General features: G+C 44.2%; 1 protein-coding gene across 2 annotated transcripts in view; it reads right to left on the bottom strand.

Moving 5' to 3' along the window:
- Positions 1 to 17,237, bottom strand: part of LOC126215141 (all trans-polyprenyl-diphosphate synthase PDSS1) — an 831,585-nt gene that overhangs the window by 179,294 nt on the left and 635,054 nt on the right. For both annotated transcript variants that reach the window (XM_049941804.1, XM_049941805.1), the window contains one exon: positions 8,793 to 8,932. In XM_049941804.1, coding sequence (XP_049797761.1) covers positions 8,793 to 8,932 — 140 coding nt within the window. The remainder of the gene's footprint in view (positions 1 to 8,792; positions 8,933 to 17,237) is intronic.

Here is a 17,237-nt window from a genome sequence, read left to right as displayed (position 1 = left end):
AACTGACATGGAAGCACTACGAGAGAAGAGCAATATCTCGTGACGCAAAATTATGAAAATTCTTAGAAAAAAATCTACGGCGCTGTTCTCAGAGGCGCAACTTGGATGACACGACCTACAAAGGAACTCTGCCAAAACACAGACACCATCACACATAAAGCTAGGAAAAGACGCCTACGTTCTACGCACACCTATGTAGCATGGATGAAAGCGGAATCACGACGAAAATTTTTAACATCGTAGATGCAAAGAAATGAAAGACCAGCTTTATGAAAATAACACAAGTAGACCAGAAACAACTGAAAATTTCAAAAGAAGAAATTTAGGGCGACAAACAGTTGATAAGTGAAACACAGAACAAGAAACGCGAACAAGTTTCAACGAGAGAAAAACGGGGGAAAATGGACAGACGAAAGGAACAAAATACACAGTGAATTAATGAACAGATTTTGTGAAGAAAAGAACAAAAGGAAATGAAGTTTTGATTGGCTCAAATTTAGACGCTCTCCTAAAGGGGAATGACTGACAATAACAATAATAATGATAATAGTAATGTTACTTATCATCTTGGGGCGTATTTCGGAAACAAAGTTCTTGCACGTTCAAATCTGATCGAGACACACACGACACTTTAAATATGGATGGGAGATGAACCTCTTGAATGAACGAAACTTTTAGGCATGGTCCATCTCGTCAAATACTGAGCGACAGTGAAATGAATAACAAGGAGACCACACGGCAATCTGATTTTTATATATATATATTTTTTTATATTTATCGTACGTGACGTTGAGAACTCAAATGTCAATCTCGAATGCAGTTGAATAGAACGCTCAAAAATCTTCGATAAAATCGACTTGGAAGTTTTTAAGTAAAGTCGACTTTTCGATGGGCAGCGTGGTTCTGTGGTAGCACGTTCGCCTTAGATGTGGATGGCTTGGGTTCGATTCGTGGCTGACGTAAATTTTTAAACAAAAGAGCATGTTCTATGAGTATTTCTGTGAAGATGAGAAAAATTATCAGAAAAGGTTTTCTTCAGTTAATCTTTTATAAAACATTGGTAAATAATAATATATTTGCAATGAAAACTTAATTTTTTTGTGTGATCTGTAATTACACAAGAAATAAAAATGACAGATCTGTTTTAATTAGCATATATTTGTTGAGCTTTATATTTAAATAATGTACGTGTACGAACTGAATGGGGCAAAACGAAAAAAATAACGACTGAAACAAGACTCGAACCAGCCATCCAGCGATTGCCAGTCTCGGGCTCAACCTATTTTTTTCCATCTTTATGTATCTTACGCGTCACGGAAATACTCGTAGAAGATGTATCTCTGTTTAACAACTTGCATCAACCTGGAATCGAACTCAGGCCGCCCACAAATCAGGCAAACATTCTACGAGATGGCCACACTGCCTGTCGAAAAACTAATCTTAGTTAGTAGGGCACCGGTTGTCAAACTTTTTCCCTCAAGAGCCAATACTGACATTGTGCGGAGGCACCTCGTGCCCCATATTTCCCGACCTACTATTTATTTACCAAAGAAAATACGCCAGTCAGACGTAAATCTTCATAAGTTATTTTAATAGACAACCAGTTTCGACATCTCATAAATCCATCTTCAGGCTCTTGTGCACTCAATGCATAGACAGTCACATATACCGGGACATGCATAACTGGAGCCACCATACCTGGATTCTGTGAATTCGTTTGTGGGGTAATTATTTCGAAGACTCGACAGCAACACACAGCTTGTTGTCTGGACTTTCAGGTAAACACTCCATAAACGAATTCACAGAATGCAGATATGACGGCTCCAGTTATGCAGGTATCGGTATACTCGTATGTGGCTGTCTATACATTGAGGGCACAGGGGCCTGAAGATGGCATTAATGAGATGCCGAAACTGGCCGTCTAAATAAAATAACTTCAGAAAACATACAACTGATTGGTGTTTTTTGTTTGTAAATATTTGACCACGCACTGTCCCGAATCTCACAGTGGAGCAAGAGAGATATTTATCAATTGGTAACTTACATAAACTAGTATGTTATGAGACCCCAATAGACTAGCCATACCAAGTGCGTAGCAACAACAACCCCATCAGCTGTGAGTACTAGTTTCATTTAATTTCAGTCGGATTGGATGACATAGTGGGCCATCCTCAGGCCACTCAGAAACATAGGGTGACGCTGCTTTCAGCGGGCATAATCACCGTATTTCGAATAAAAGGAGCAGAAACCATCAGTGTCAGCGGAACTTTTCGTTTACGGTGCGTCTTGTTGCCGCATAAACGAAAATTTCGCGGACGGTGATGGCTTCTGCTCCTTTATCTCCCTATGTTGTAGAGGGGCCTGAAGATAGTGGATTGTATCCCCGAAACCGGCTGCAACATAAAACCAACACACACAGCTGATAGTAATGTTTCTGCTGCATGTATATAAAACAACTGCTGTCCCACTATCCTTTAGAAAATGGATGTACGGAAATAACCTACGGTAAGGGCGGCCTGTAACTACCGATCGTTAAAAGTTGGCACTATTCGAAACACACCGTGTCGACTGAGATCTATTTCACATTGCTGCCGACCTCAGCGATCCAACAGTTGTGACACGATAATTACGTGTTGATGTGTCGTCGGTCTCACTGCGTGTGATTCTGATTTGTAAAAGTGTGTGTACTTATATTTAAATGCGCTAATGAATACGAGACACCATCACAAAAATGTCATAAATATTTTAAATGCCACTTGTCTTCAGCTCACTGCACTGCTTTACAATAGCCTTAATCAATTCAGTGCTCCTTGTCACAAATAAGTACCGCACTTGAGGATGACCGTCTCTGTAATGGGCATTCACGAATCCATGTTACGTATGTGTCAAAATTTATACCATAGCAGACAACCTCGTAGATAAGGTAATCGCAGCTATGAACGGTCATCTTGGTTATTAATAACCGCTTGAGCTGTATTTAGTCTTACTACTGGATTACTACCAGTTTCATTAAAAGTCACATCTTCAGGTGAACTTACGACTAAAACATTAGAGCGGAAAAGGTCGGAAACTTTTTACCAACATTCGTAGTGTGTCAGAACAAAACACCGCTAAGCCTGCAGCTGACCGGTCATAGTCGTGCATGTCCACCACTGTCAATACTGGGACATAAACAAGAAAACATTCGCCCTGTTACACCCTCTAACCCTGCACAGGCCGCGTTATTTATCCCCCTGTCCCTGAGGTAAGCTGCCAACTATAGCTCACAACCGAATTCATCAACGTCAGCTGAAATTAAACTCATTTTAAACTATTATTGTCTCCGTAAGAATTCGGCCAGCGGGCCGCAGTTTGACGATCACTGCTTTATGGAACAAAGGCTCTTGGAAGACTACAAAGTCGATTTTCTTGAGAACTTTTGAGTGTTGAGTCGAACGGCTTTGGCTGACTGGTATTTGGTTCCTGCTCTTCACATATCCGATTGTTGTGTGGCCTCCTTGTAAGACACAGGGTTCACAGAGTAAAGGTGCGAACCGACCGGCTCTCTACTTTCCCTAAATTGAAATTCGTTTGAAAATCCAGTATCGTCTCCCTTCTTCGGATCTGAATTGAGCTAATAGTCTCGCTAATGATTAATGATGTAATTCCGGGTATGTGACTCATCTCCCTCTCTCGTAAGGCAGGCTTTTATGTGTGTTACACTATACGAATAGGTATAAGGTAACTCTCCTGGCCCTAAACGGAAATTATTTACCCCGGCGGTGTACAAAGCTCTGTGCGTATTTCTTCATGGTAAGGGCACTGTGTTAAGAAGTACGCATAGAATCTGCCGAGGCCCTTTTCGTCTCTCCGAAACTGCGCAGTGTCACGTCAGTGCACTCACATACGAGTGTATCGCAGTTCAAATTCCCGCCCGGCCGTAGAGATTAAGATTTTCTGTGGTCTCGTTTGAGGAGTACAAAGTCGGTTTATTTGTCCTGTCCGAGATTGTGCCACATCTCTAACGCCTCCATCGTCTCAGCAAGTTAATATCTGTTCTTATATACTTCTACTCAGTATTTTTTACGAATGTTTTCTGAATCTTGAGGACATAAAGGTATTATGAGACGAATTTTTTTTTTTACAAGACACTGCCACTTTACAGTAAACAAAGAAGTGCATTTTGAAAAAAATTTTGTTAATATATAAAAGCTACATAATTTTCCACATAATTTCCACCAGTATAAAGGCATTTATCATTACGACCAACGATCACCTGAATTTCAAATCTTTTTCAAAATGCAGCAGCAGTTGGTTATCCTGGGCGTCAGGTAAGAGCTATATAAAGGGTTACCACATCGTTTCCGCCAAAGGATGCGATGATATATTATGTACGTTGAGCCATACATGGACGAACATTGCCATGGAGGGGGGAAAAACCATCGCAAAACCAGATCTACACTCCTGGAAATGGAAAAAAGAACACATTGACACCGGTGTGTCAGACCCACCATACTTGCTCCGGACACTGCGAGAGGGCTGTACAAGCAATGATCACACGCACGGCACAGCGGACACACCAGGAACCGCGGTGTTGGCCGTCGAATGGCGCTAGCTGCGCAGCATTTGTGCACCGCCGCCGTCAGTGTCAGCCAGTTTGCCGTGGCATACGGAGCTCCATCGCAGTCTTTAACACTGGTAGCATGCCGCGACAGCGTGGACGTGAACCGTATGTGCAGTTGACGGACTTTGAGCGAGGGCGTATAGTGGGCATGCGGGAGGCCGGGTGGACGTACCGCCGAATTGCTCAACACGTGGGGCGTGAGGTCTCCACAGTACATCGATGTTGTCGCCAGTGGTCGGCGGAAGGTGCACGTGCCCGTCGACCTGGGACCGGACCGCAGCGACGCACGGATGCACGCCAAGACCGTAGGATCCTACGCAGTGCCGTAGGGGACCGCACCGCCACTTCCCAACAAATTAGGGACACTGTTGCTCCTGGGGTATCGGCGAGGACCATTCGCAACCGTCTCCATGAAGCTGGGCTACGGTCCCGCACACCGTTAGGCCGTCTTCCGCTCACGCCCCAACATCGTGCAGCCCGCCTCCAGTGGTGTCGCGACAGGCGTGAATGGAGGGACGAATGGAGACGTGTCGTCTTCAGCGATGAGAGTCGCTTCTGCCTTGGTGCCAATGATGGTCGTATGCGTGTTTGGCGCCGTGCAGGTGAGCGCCACAATCAGGACTGCATACGACCGAGGCACACAGGGCCAACACCCGGCATCATGGTGTGGGGAGCGATCTCCTACACTGGCCGTACACCACTGGTGATCGTCGAGGGGACACTGAATAGTACACGGTACATCCAAACCGTCATCGAACCCATCGTTCTACCATTCCTAGACCGGCAAGGGAACTTGCTGTTCCAACAGGACAATGCACGTCCGGATGTATCCCGTGCCACCCAACGTGCTCTAGAAGGTGTAAGTCAACTACCCTGGCCAGCAAGATCTCCGGATCTGTCCCCCATTGAGCATGTTTGGGACTGGATGAAGCGTCGTCTCACGCGGTCTGCACGTCCAGCACGAACGCTGGTCCAACTGAGGCGCCAGGTGGAAATGGCATGGCAACCGTTCCACAGGACTACATCCAGCATCTCTATGATCGTCTCCATGGGAGAATAGCAGCCTGCATTGCTGCGAAAGGTGGATATACACTGTACTAGTGCCGACATTGTGCATGCTCTGTTGCCTGTGTCTATGTGCCTGTGGTTCTGTCAGTGTGATCATGTGATGTATCTGACCCCAGGAATGTGTCAATAAAGTTTCCTCTTCCTGGGACAATGAATTCACGGTGTTCTTATTTCAATTTCCAGGAGTGTATAAGACAAGGAATAAATCATGCCGCGTCTGCTTTCTTGAACTTTTGTATTACCTTTATGCATCAAGTTTTTCGTGATAGCGGATGTCCCACTTTTCGTTCTTTACCATCTACAGTAGTTCGCCATTATAAACTTTATTTCGATTATTTTTACCGTTCTGTCATCCATAGCGTTTTCTTCATAGACTTCACCAATCTGATTATGAACTTCAACAGTTTTCAAGCCTTTTGTACACACAAAACTAATCTCTGCGTCTATTTCACAGTCGGCAGACTTTTCAGTTAACAAGCGCGGACGAAAGCTTTCGTTATGGCACCAGTAGGTATCCAATGCACCCAGTTAACAGCGCGAGTATGTGAGTCGCTAACGGCATCGCCACTGCGCTACATTAAAAAATGGTATTTTCTTTTAAAAAACTAAGCGCCACAAAACTCAAATAACAGAAAAACGGCAGTCCGAAGTGCCAACACCAAAATACGAGTACCGCAGCCTTCCAGTCTTTGATCTCTGGATGTTGTGGCATGCAACCAAAGAATCACCGGCCCACATTGCTGAGACCATCGTTGTCGAGCACGTCACGTAATCTTGGCTTCGTGCAGAATACATTAAGTGTCGCCTTGCCTCCGAGGCAGTCCTCAGATGACAATGGAGAATACAGCCCGGTACATCCCCGGATCCTTAGAAGGGCAGACGCCTGGAAGCTTGCCCAATGAACGCCTCACGGATTTGCGTACCTTATGTAACCAGGAACTGTCGCGGTTCAGTATCTCATCAGCTGTCAAATGTGATGGCGTAAGAAGTTCGTTAACTACTACGGACCAAATTAACTGTCGCAATAAGTCAACAATGGTGACCCGGATCACAATCAATGCGGATAAAAGTGAAGAAAAGTCCATGCGAATGGACAAAAAGATAATTTTAGAAACAAAAAAGATAGAAAAATAACTTTAAATAATGGTGTCAGACAAAGTATCTCGAATTTTTAACATTTATGTGTGATCAAAGAATACCTTCCGTGGTACTTGAGGGACCTGTAGAGGATAAAAACTGAAGGGGAAGGCCAGGATTGGAATACAACCAAACCAACAAATAACTGAGGACGTAGTTTTCAAGCGCTACTCTGAGATGAAGAGGTTGGCACAAGAGATTAGGGACTGATGACCTCAGCAATTTGGTCCCTTAGGAATTCACACACACACACACACACACACACACACACACACACACACACAGAGAGAGAGAGAGAGAGAGAGAGAGAGAGAGAGAGAGAGAGAGAAGAGGAATTCATGGCAGGCAGCATCAAACGAGTTAGAAAAAAAATGGCTTTGAGCACTATGGCACTGAACTTCTGAAGTCATCAGTCCCCTAGAACTTAGAACTACTTAAACCTAACTAACCTGAGGACATCACATACATCCATACCCGATGCAGGATTCGAACCTGCGTCCACAGCGGTCGCCCGGTCGCAGACTGTAGCGCCTAGAACCGCTCGGCCACTCCGGCCGGCAACTGGGTTAGAAGACTAATAAAAAGAAGCGTCGCCATCCGCAGAAAGTGGAAACGAAGAACTGTATGTCTAAAACTAACCAAATATAAGATTTTTTTTTACATTTTTCCATACTCAGATGAAATTATAGTAATCGAAGAAACATCACATCATGTGAAACACCTATGTACGAAAAGATACAATGGGAAAAAGAAGGAGAAGGGACCGATAAAAACTAAAAGAATCATTGACAGTACAAATTTCCAACCGGAATTATTTAAAGTGTGAAATTAGCAAAGATATAAACAAACTGAGAAAAATGTTACCTTATCGCACCTCCAGGTTTGACTCAAAATACAAGAAGTAACCAGAAACTAATGTTGCTACTTAGGATTTCCGAATACTACTAGCACAGGTGGTGCCAAGGAGAGACTAATGGAGCAACGGAGTCCGTAAAGGACCGTGCCTTACCCTACGTGAAGGGATATACTTGTATATAAACTGAATTAATTTCGCTGAAATTAAGTGAAATTAACAAAAAAATATTAAGAAATGATATCAGAAACAAGCGTCACAGTGTTGATTGTTACTGTAGATATACCATAGACAGAAGGGCCTATAGGTAAGTGATGCTTTGCCATTACTTTACAAACGTTATCATAAAATGTAATTGGACAGTTGTGTCAGTTACTAGTTTACTACCGAAAAAAGTTCGGAAATGGCAAGGATACAACTTGCTTCGAAGCCACACAATGTGTGTGTCGATTCAAGTTTTTAACAGGAAAGTTTCAGAGAGAAAGCGGCACCGCACAGATGCGTCCAAATGTCGTACTATACTCAAAGGGAAACGACTAACTATTTACTCAAGTAATATAAAAAAGAAATGAAATGAATACCACTCCACTGAAAACAGCTACTGCCAAAGAAATCTGACTACGAAATTAAGGCGTATATTTTCGTTTACATCGTGGTAATTCCGAAGCGTAATAGCTCTCCAGCATCACGGATAAAATACGAGTATAGATATTTCGTTACTGACACCGACCGACAAACCGCTTGTAAGAGGGAAGTGCAAGGAAGCGGTGATATGTAACATGTCCTTCCAGTGCCAACGAATTTCTGAGAAATACTAAGGGACGTATGTATTGTTAATAACGTATAATACAGAGAGTTCTAAAGTCTACATCTCCAACGCATTAATGTAATGTGTGTTAGCCTTCTGAAGTGTTTCTGCCAACGCAAGGCTACGACGCCCTAGAATTATGTTACAGATTTTAGGATGTATATACTAATGCTCTAGTGATACGTTTTGCAATAAGTTGTACATGATAATACGTTTAACGACTTTATTTATTCCACTTCCTTGTTTACTGTATCACTTAGGATCCACGGAATGCACATCCGTGCCTCAGTTTTCTTATTGTTTACACGTCCTCCGCGCCTTACCTCTTCTCCTTGTAGACGTGGTAGTTGACGGCGCGCGCCATGAGGATGGCGACCATGGGCCGCAGCGCCTTGCCCTGCCCGTCGAAGTAGTAGCAGGCTATCGTGTTCAGTTCCGGCTCATTCGTGTTGCGGCCCAGCTCCTGCAACAACACACAACCGGCTGCTCAGCTCTCTCACCCTCACCGATCACCTCGTCTGTTTACACAATGAGGTGACAAACGTCATGGGATAGCGATATGCACACTTATAGATGACGATATACATTTACATAGATACTCTGCATTTAAGTACCTGGTAGAGGGTTCATCGAACCACCTTCACAATAACTTTTATTCCAGTTTCGTACGGCGCGCGGAAAAAACGAACACCTATATCTTTCCGTGCGAGCTCTGGTCAAATATTTAACAAAGAAATTCGCCAAACAGCCGTGCAGACTGAGAAGTTTTTTTATTTATTTGCAGTACCAGTCTCGGCAATTTAATATGCCATATTCAGGCACCACTTGCACCTCTCACAAAAATTCCGATATTGGCATATCGGGGCTATCTGTTTCTCGATGTCATGAATTCCTACTTCAAGCTACGAACTCACGACATGCAGAAACAGATGACCCCAGTACGCCAATATCGACAGTTTTTGAGGGGTGCATGTGGTGACTAAAGATGGAATATTGTACTGCATAAACTGGTAGCGAAAATAAAATAACTTCTTAATCCGCACGGCTGCTTGGCGAATTTCTTTGCTAAATATTTGACCAGCCGCTGTCCCACGTCCACAATGGATCAACAGAGACTAGATGCGACGATTTTTGCGCGATAGGCTTAGCGCTGGACAACATGTTTAACTTATCTTTTGCAACACCCTGGCTGTTATACGACACTGTCATTTCATCTACATCATACTCGCCAAGCCACCTAATGGTGTGTGGCGGAGGGTACTTTCGGTACCACTATCTGATCCCTCCAATACTGTCTCAGGCCACGCGGGGTAGCCGAGCGGTCTGAGGCGTCTTGTCACGGTCCGCGCGGCTTCCCCCGTTGGAGCTTCGAGTCCTCCCTCGGGCACGGGTGTCTGTGTGTGTGTGTGTGTGTGTGTGTGTGTGTGTGTGGTCCTTAGCGTGAGTTAGATTACGTAGTATGTAAGCTTAGGGACCGATGGCCTCAGCAGTTTGGTCCCATGAGACCTTACCACAAATTTCCACCTCGTTTCATTTATATTACTACCCAGCTAATATTCGAGAGTTTGCCGTTTTCAGATGCGTACTCCTTTGCTTGTTAATTTACGGCGTCACCCGTTGTGGATGTATACAAACTTACAGAAAAATATATTTGCATACACCAGCAAAAGTATACTGTGAAAATGTACGAGAATATGAGTACGTACTTGAAAATGGCCGAAATCAGTTGATCGTGGTACAAATGACAGTGACGGCATAACAACCAGGGTGGAAAATGTAATTTTATTTCAATGAATTTGTGACTGTGGCACCTAAAATAATAAACATTTTATTGATGTCTAACTTACTTCCTGAAGTCCCTACGTATAGGTCTTAAAATATCTCGTGGATGAAAGCCATCCCTACAATCACTAGGGGTGGCGTGTGGGAACTCTGGAATACTAAACTAAACTAAACTAAACTCCGCCCGAACAGGCCATGAAGGCCCAATGGTACCGCCGTTTCATCCTCAGCCCACAGGCGTCCCTGGATGCGGACATGGAGGGGCATGTGGTCAGCACACCGCTCTCCCGGCCGTATGTCAGTTTACGAGACCGGAGCCGCTACATCTCAGTCAAGGAGCTCCTCAATTTGCCTCACAAGGGCTGAGTGCACCCCGTTTGCCAACAGCGCTCGGCAGACCGGATGGTCACCCATCCAAGTGCTAGCCCAGCCTGACAGCGCTTAACTTCGGTGATCTGATACAGACAGCCGTACCACTGCTTGGTTGGTCGATTCGGGGAGGGGGCCAAACAGCGAGACCATCGGATTAGGAAAGGATGGGAAACGAAGTCGGCCATCCCCTTTCAAAGGAACCATCCAGGAATTTGCCTGAACCGATTTAGGGAAATCAGAGAAAACTAAATCAGGATGGCGGGACGCGGATTTGAACCGTCGTCCTCCCAAATACGAGTCCTGTTTGCTGACCATTGCGCCACTTCGCTCGGCAGCCGTACCGTAAATGCAGTTTTAAGCAAAGGAAACGTCATGTAGTCGAATTAAATCAGGTGGCGCTGAGGGAATTAGACTAAAAAGTGAGAAAGATACATTTGTTACCATTAAAGGTAATCTTAAGTATTGAAAGCCTTTTCTGGATATATTTGTCTGGAGAGTAGCTATGTACGAAAGTGGAACGTGGACGATGAGCAATTCTGACAAGAAGAGAATACAAATTTTTGAAAGTGTGGTGCAGCACACGAATGCTGAAGATTGGATGGGTAGATCGAGTAATTACTGAAGAGGTACTGAATCGATTTGGGGAAAAAAATTATAGTAGAATCAAACAAAAATAAGGTATCTGTATACAAAACGGGACAGCGGGACACATTTATGTGGATTTCTTTTCGGTATTTTTCACATTCTTTGATTAAATTTATCGTGTTTAAATTGTTTACTCTTATAAAAAGCTTACTGAACTATAACTCGATATATATACTTCTAACTCAACATTCCATTTATTAAAAATAATTTGTTACAGGCTCAAGCCGCGTGCATCGTTTACGCATATCATAGTACGCAATAGTGAGCAAACAAACCACACTACTAAAATTACCAAAATACGTTTTGTTGATAGGAAACAGAACTACAGAGTTACTTACACCAATTAACATGCGGAAATAAAAAAAAATTTACTGACATTAAACCATTTTTTTGCCGAACTTACTCTTTTTAGCGTAATATGTTCTTCACATAAGTCTGAGTGTTAAAGGCCTATGCATTGTAACTGTCACAGTTGCAATCTATGCACACAAAAAAATCTGTTCTTCCTGTGACACAATCGTTGTGAGTCCACATTTTACATCTAAGGCACTGGATCCATTCTTGATTTGTTTTTGACCGGTTGTATCATTTCAGGCTAAGTACAATCGCTATTTTCATCTTCTCCATAAGACAACTGCAGGTTATAAGAGAAAGAAAGATGAACAGGATTGGGCATTCGTTGAGACGGGAGTGCTTGCTACCAGACGCTGTGGAAGGTCTGGTTGGTGAGAGCAGATTGAGGGACAGATTGAGGAAGATGACAGACGACGTAAAGGAACGGGAATTACGCGAACCTGAATGGAATGGCAGAAGACAAGAGAGCAGTTATCATGTGAAAGGCTGCCTTTGGGCAGAACACTGGTGATGAAATCAGAAGTAGACCTGTCCACTTTTTGCCTTGTACATGCTTTTACAAATTTCGTGCCATTATCAGTCCTCGTTCTCATAGAATTAAGTCTTTCCCCTCGAGATACATAGGTTCAAACAGCTTTCTCAGTAATTTATATCTTTTATTCATCTTTGCCTCCATTTTTTTAGATTGGATTTGCAAATGCCATTGTCTTAAAGTTGCTCTGACTGGGAAATGAGTTACGACGGCAGTCCAAATAGTGGGCAAATGTGCGCCATCGCCATGTTTGAATTATTTCCGAAACTACAGTCGTAACTTTTCAGGCTTTGAAACTATACAAAAGTACTTTGTAAAGTAGAAAAATCTCCTGTATACGAACAAATAATTATCTACTCTAAATTCTAACAGGTATGCTACCGAGAATCTTCGATATCTGAGTAACAAAATTTTGCTGACCTTGCACAAAAATACAAATACGTTCTACGCAAGGATGTGACAGCCGTCAGTACTAATCTTCCATTGTCGGTAGCGCTGTACCAAGAGCGGTTCCCGAGAAAAGTGCTCTGCATGAACGTGCCCCATGCGTAAACGTGTGAACTCCCAACACATCCTGAAGTATCAAGTAGCTGTCAATTTCGTAATGAAAGAAAGTGTGGGAGGTAAAAATTCGTGAAGTAGCCGAACGTTCCAATATAGTAAGCAGTAAAATGCATCTAGGTTGCTTCATTTTTGCGGAGACGAAGAGCCTTGCACAGGACTGACCAGCGTGCAGATCTGTATAAAACCAGTCTTTGGGGGTTTGGGGCTGATTTGGTGGAAGAGACCAAACATCGAAATCATCGGTCTCATTGGATTACGGAAGTATGGGGCAGGAAGTCGGTCGTGCCATTGCAAAGGAACCATCCCAGCATTTGCCTGAACCGATTTAGGGAAATCAGAGAAAACCTAAATCAGGATGGCCGGCCGCAGGATAGAACCGTCGTCCTCCCGAAGTGCTAACCACTGCAAAAACCAGTCTTTATACTGAAGACATAACAATTAGTTTTCGAGTCATTCCGGATGAAGCGTAGGTAGCTTCATACATTTTTAGTGCAGGCTACTGGGTACTAGGGGTGGTTTCATTCTGTAAATAGAAAGAAAAACCATCAATTGGCCTAAAAGACATACATTTTTAGAGTATGCTACTGAGCACTAGAGGTAGCTTCATTGTGCTAAAAAACATTAATGGGCCTACACTTCAAGACAAAAAAAAAAAAAACAATGTGTCACGAAGGAATTATCCAAAATGGGACAGAAATCGGTAGATGTGATGTACATGTGCGAACAAACAAATGATTATAATTTCAGAAAAATTATCATTTATTCAAGCGAAGGAGCTTCACAAATTGAGCAAGTCAATTCCGGGTTGGTCGACCTCCGGCCTTGAAGTAAGCAATAATTTGGATTGGCATCGACTGACAGAAATGTTGGATATCCTCCTGAGGAGTAACGTGCCAAATTCTGTCGAACTGATGCGTCAGATCGTCAAAATCTCGAGCTGGTTGGAGGGTCCTGCCCAGAAAGCTTCAAACGTTCTCGATTGGGGAGCGATCCGACGAAGACAATTAGTAGAAACTCTCACCGTGTGCGGGCGGGCGTTATCTTGCTGAAATGTAAGCCCTGGATGGATCGCCATGACCGCGCGGTTAGAGGCGCCTTGTCACTGATAGCGCGGCCCTCCCGCGGGATGTTGGAGTCTTCACTCGGGCATGGGTGTGTGCGTTGTTCTTACCATAAGTTAGTTTAATTTAAGCAGTGTGTAAGTCTAGGGACCGATTACCTCAGCAGTTTGGTCCCTTAGGAACTCACACAGATTTGAAAATTTGACCATTTGATCGCCATGAAGGTGGGCAAAACGGGACGTAGAGTACAACCGATGGGGTCCTGCTATGAAAAGAAATGGAGCTCCAGACTCTCACTCCTGGTTGTCGGCCGACGGTGAGGCTGGTATCCCACTGCTGGCCAGGGCGACTCCAGACACGTCTTCGATGGCGCTCGGGGCTCAATTCGGATCGGGACTCATCACTGAAGACAATTCTACTCCTATCAGTGAGATTCATGGGCGAATGTGCTCGACACCATAACAACGGGCTTGTTGATGTGCAAAGGTCAATGGTACTCAGCGCAAGGGGCGGCGTGAGCTCAGCTTCCTTTCTGGAGCCAACTATTGATGGTCCATAGGGTCACTGAAGCACGAGTTGCATGTCGGATCGACGATAAAGCTGAATACGCGCCCCTGAATGCCTCTCTGACGACTGCTCGATCCCCACGTTCAGTTGCCTCTCTATGTCGACCGAAAGTCGCTGTGTTCCGCCACGCCGGCCGCGGTGGCCGAGCGGTTCTAGGCGTTTCAGTCCGGAACCGCGCGACTGCTACGGTCGCAGGTTCGAATCCTACCTCGGGAATGGATGTGTGTGATGTCCTTAGGTTAGTTAGGTTTAAGTAGTTCTAAGTTCTAGGGGACTGATAACCTCAGATGTTAAGTCCCATAGTGCTCAGAGCCAGTTTTTGTTCGGCCACGGTCACCCATTCCTGCCAACATCGTCGAAGAGTGGCACAGCTTCCATTAAAATGTCGAACGATTCCCGATTACTGCAACCGGCTTCTTTGAGCCCAACCACACGTCCTCTCTCAAATGCTTTCATATGCGTACGTTGTTCATGCGCCTGTCTGCGAGGCACAATTACAGTCCATTATGAGTACACGGAATAGAATTCGCAAAGACTTAACACCCCGCCAAGCTGCGCGGTGAAATTGTGCTGCAGTATAACACATTCGACCACTGGCCGTCAAAGTTTACAATGCAGCATTTTCCGTCGATATCCGCATGAATAGCAATTTGCATAACTCTTTCGTGGTGCGTCATTTTTTATCCTAAGAGTGTACATCGCCTTGAATGGTGGCAATTCTGCAAGTTCTGTAGAATGATGGACGCGCCGTGTGTGCGTGTGTGTGTGTGTGCGCGCGCGCGCGCGCGCCATTCACTGCCATGGAATCTTCACACGACGAAAGTAATTAACAGCGACGCCGTATTAGTTTGGAAAGGGCCGCTTACAGGATGGCTGCAAATCGCGCAAATACGGAGAAAGCTATTTAAGCCTGCGGTCTCAACGTGGCTCCCAGAGGCGCCTACGGTCTGTTATTACTGTCATCTTTGACGTAAAGAAAGTTCAGCAGTTGCGGCCGTAACTGCTACCAGCCCTCTCACCTCCGCGCTCACTTCCTCATATCCCCCAAAACCATTGCTACGGTCCATCTCCCGTACGATGGAGGTGAAGCAATTACCGGCTCAATGTCGCTGCGTCATAAAGCGGATGTTGCAGGTTTTGGCCCCGCATCCGGCATCGCGTGTGTTGCGCTTGTCATCCGATGTGTTTAATTTCTATCTCTGCACTGATATGTACTTCAATCAATGCACAAGTGAATATGACCGTTTTTCTGCACGATGTACGCAAACACACGTGTATCACGACCCAAATAGCGTGTATTGTGGATGTCCTAAGGCTACTACTGAGCAGTGGATTTCAGGATTTTTTCGGTTCGGCACAAAGATTTAATCTGCCAGGAAGTTGCAACCTGATGGTAGTTAGATAACTGGTACCAGTAACTAGAGAGTAACTTGAATGCGTTTAGCTGAAGGCAGTAAGGTAAGGAGGAGGCCATTATTCAGAAGTGCACATCGCAGATTATGACAATGACGACGATGAACTGAAGTACGAATTTCCCTGTTCGGCCACCCACATTCAAGTTCCGGTTATTTTCCCAAGTCTGACGCGGGAAATGCAGGGACCGTTGTTTGGACATTGACGATTACCTTCCCAAACTTTCCAGACCCTGAGTCTGAGCTCCGTTTCAAATGGACACATGAAAAGTGCGCCGAGCGAAATTTGCGTCCGTACAAAAATCTGTGAAATTTGTGCACTGTATTCCTGGACACTACCTGCTTACTAAGTCACGGTCTACATGCACTCCGAAACTTCTCGTCTACTCCAGTGGTTGGCAGCTTGAATGATCGTCCTTTGTTCGATTCGTGTGTCTTGCGTGTTTGTCTGCCTCTTCGCTGGATTTGGAAGTTTCAGTGATCATCTGCGGCAAACCATGTGGCCACTATGAAGTTCACTAGAATATCGTAGAGAGAACCTAGGTCGACGGGGCTTTGATTTGACTCTGTTCGAAAGAGATATCAACGCATTGCCGAGCAATGCTTAACTTGAAAAGCTTGCAAGGTGTTAGTTCGAACGAGCATCGCTCTGGGGCTCCGGATGACGCTGGCTTAGAAGTACACCAGTGACACCGCCATTACCCAATCGAACTCCCATGCATAAAAAATCCGATTAACGCATCTCAATGTTTTGTTCTCCTGAACAATGTGTCGTAGAATCATATAATTAAGCAGGTACATTCAGTGGTATATGTAGATACTGTCTGCAACAGTTATTGCAAATTGCGTTAGTAGTAAGGCATTAATGAAACATCATGATTGATGCTAATGTTTTATTGAATGAGTAGCAAAAATATACTAAGAAATAATTTTTTTCTGTTGATTACTTTGTGGGAGGTGTCGACGATAAAAAGTTCCGAAAAGGAATGAAATTACATGCAAAGTTTGTTGGAAACCGCTAAGTCTAAAATACTGGATGAATATAGTCTGGGTGATTTGCGCGCCGTGAATTACGCTGCCTCATGACATATACGGTACACAGTTTCCAACCGTACCTTTAACATAAAATTACACCTCTTAATCAGTAGATTATGACAGCATTTTAAATTTTTAAATTCCGCCAATAATTATATGGAATAACGAAAGTAAGATTTTTGTTGCTCTCAAAGCCATTCGATAGGAAAACCTGCAATGGATGTGTGCCTCGGGTTAGTCGTTTCTTAATATAGATACAGGCTGACAATTATTGAACTACATAAAAAAACGGAAAATAGTTACAAACTACGAAGTGCACGCACTTTATTCAAAACGTAAACGTCACCACAGATTTTCGGATGTAGGTTATGACATGTTGGATATACCTACTGTAGTGGACTGTTAAGGCAGCCAGTCCACAGTGAAGTAGCCGAAAGGGCACGC

The sequence above is a fragment of the Schistocerca nitens genome, chromosome 12, assembly GCF_023898315.1.
Source record: "Schistocerca nitens isolate TAMUIC-IGC-003100 chromosome 12, iqSchNite1.1, whole genome shotgun sequence".
NCBI classification, from domain to species: Eukaryota; Metazoa; Arthropoda; class Insecta; order Orthoptera; family Acrididae; genus Schistocerca; species Schistocerca nitens.
The sequence above is the reverse complement of the archived record's forward strand: the minus strand, read 5'-3'. Positions and strand labels throughout refer to the sequence as shown.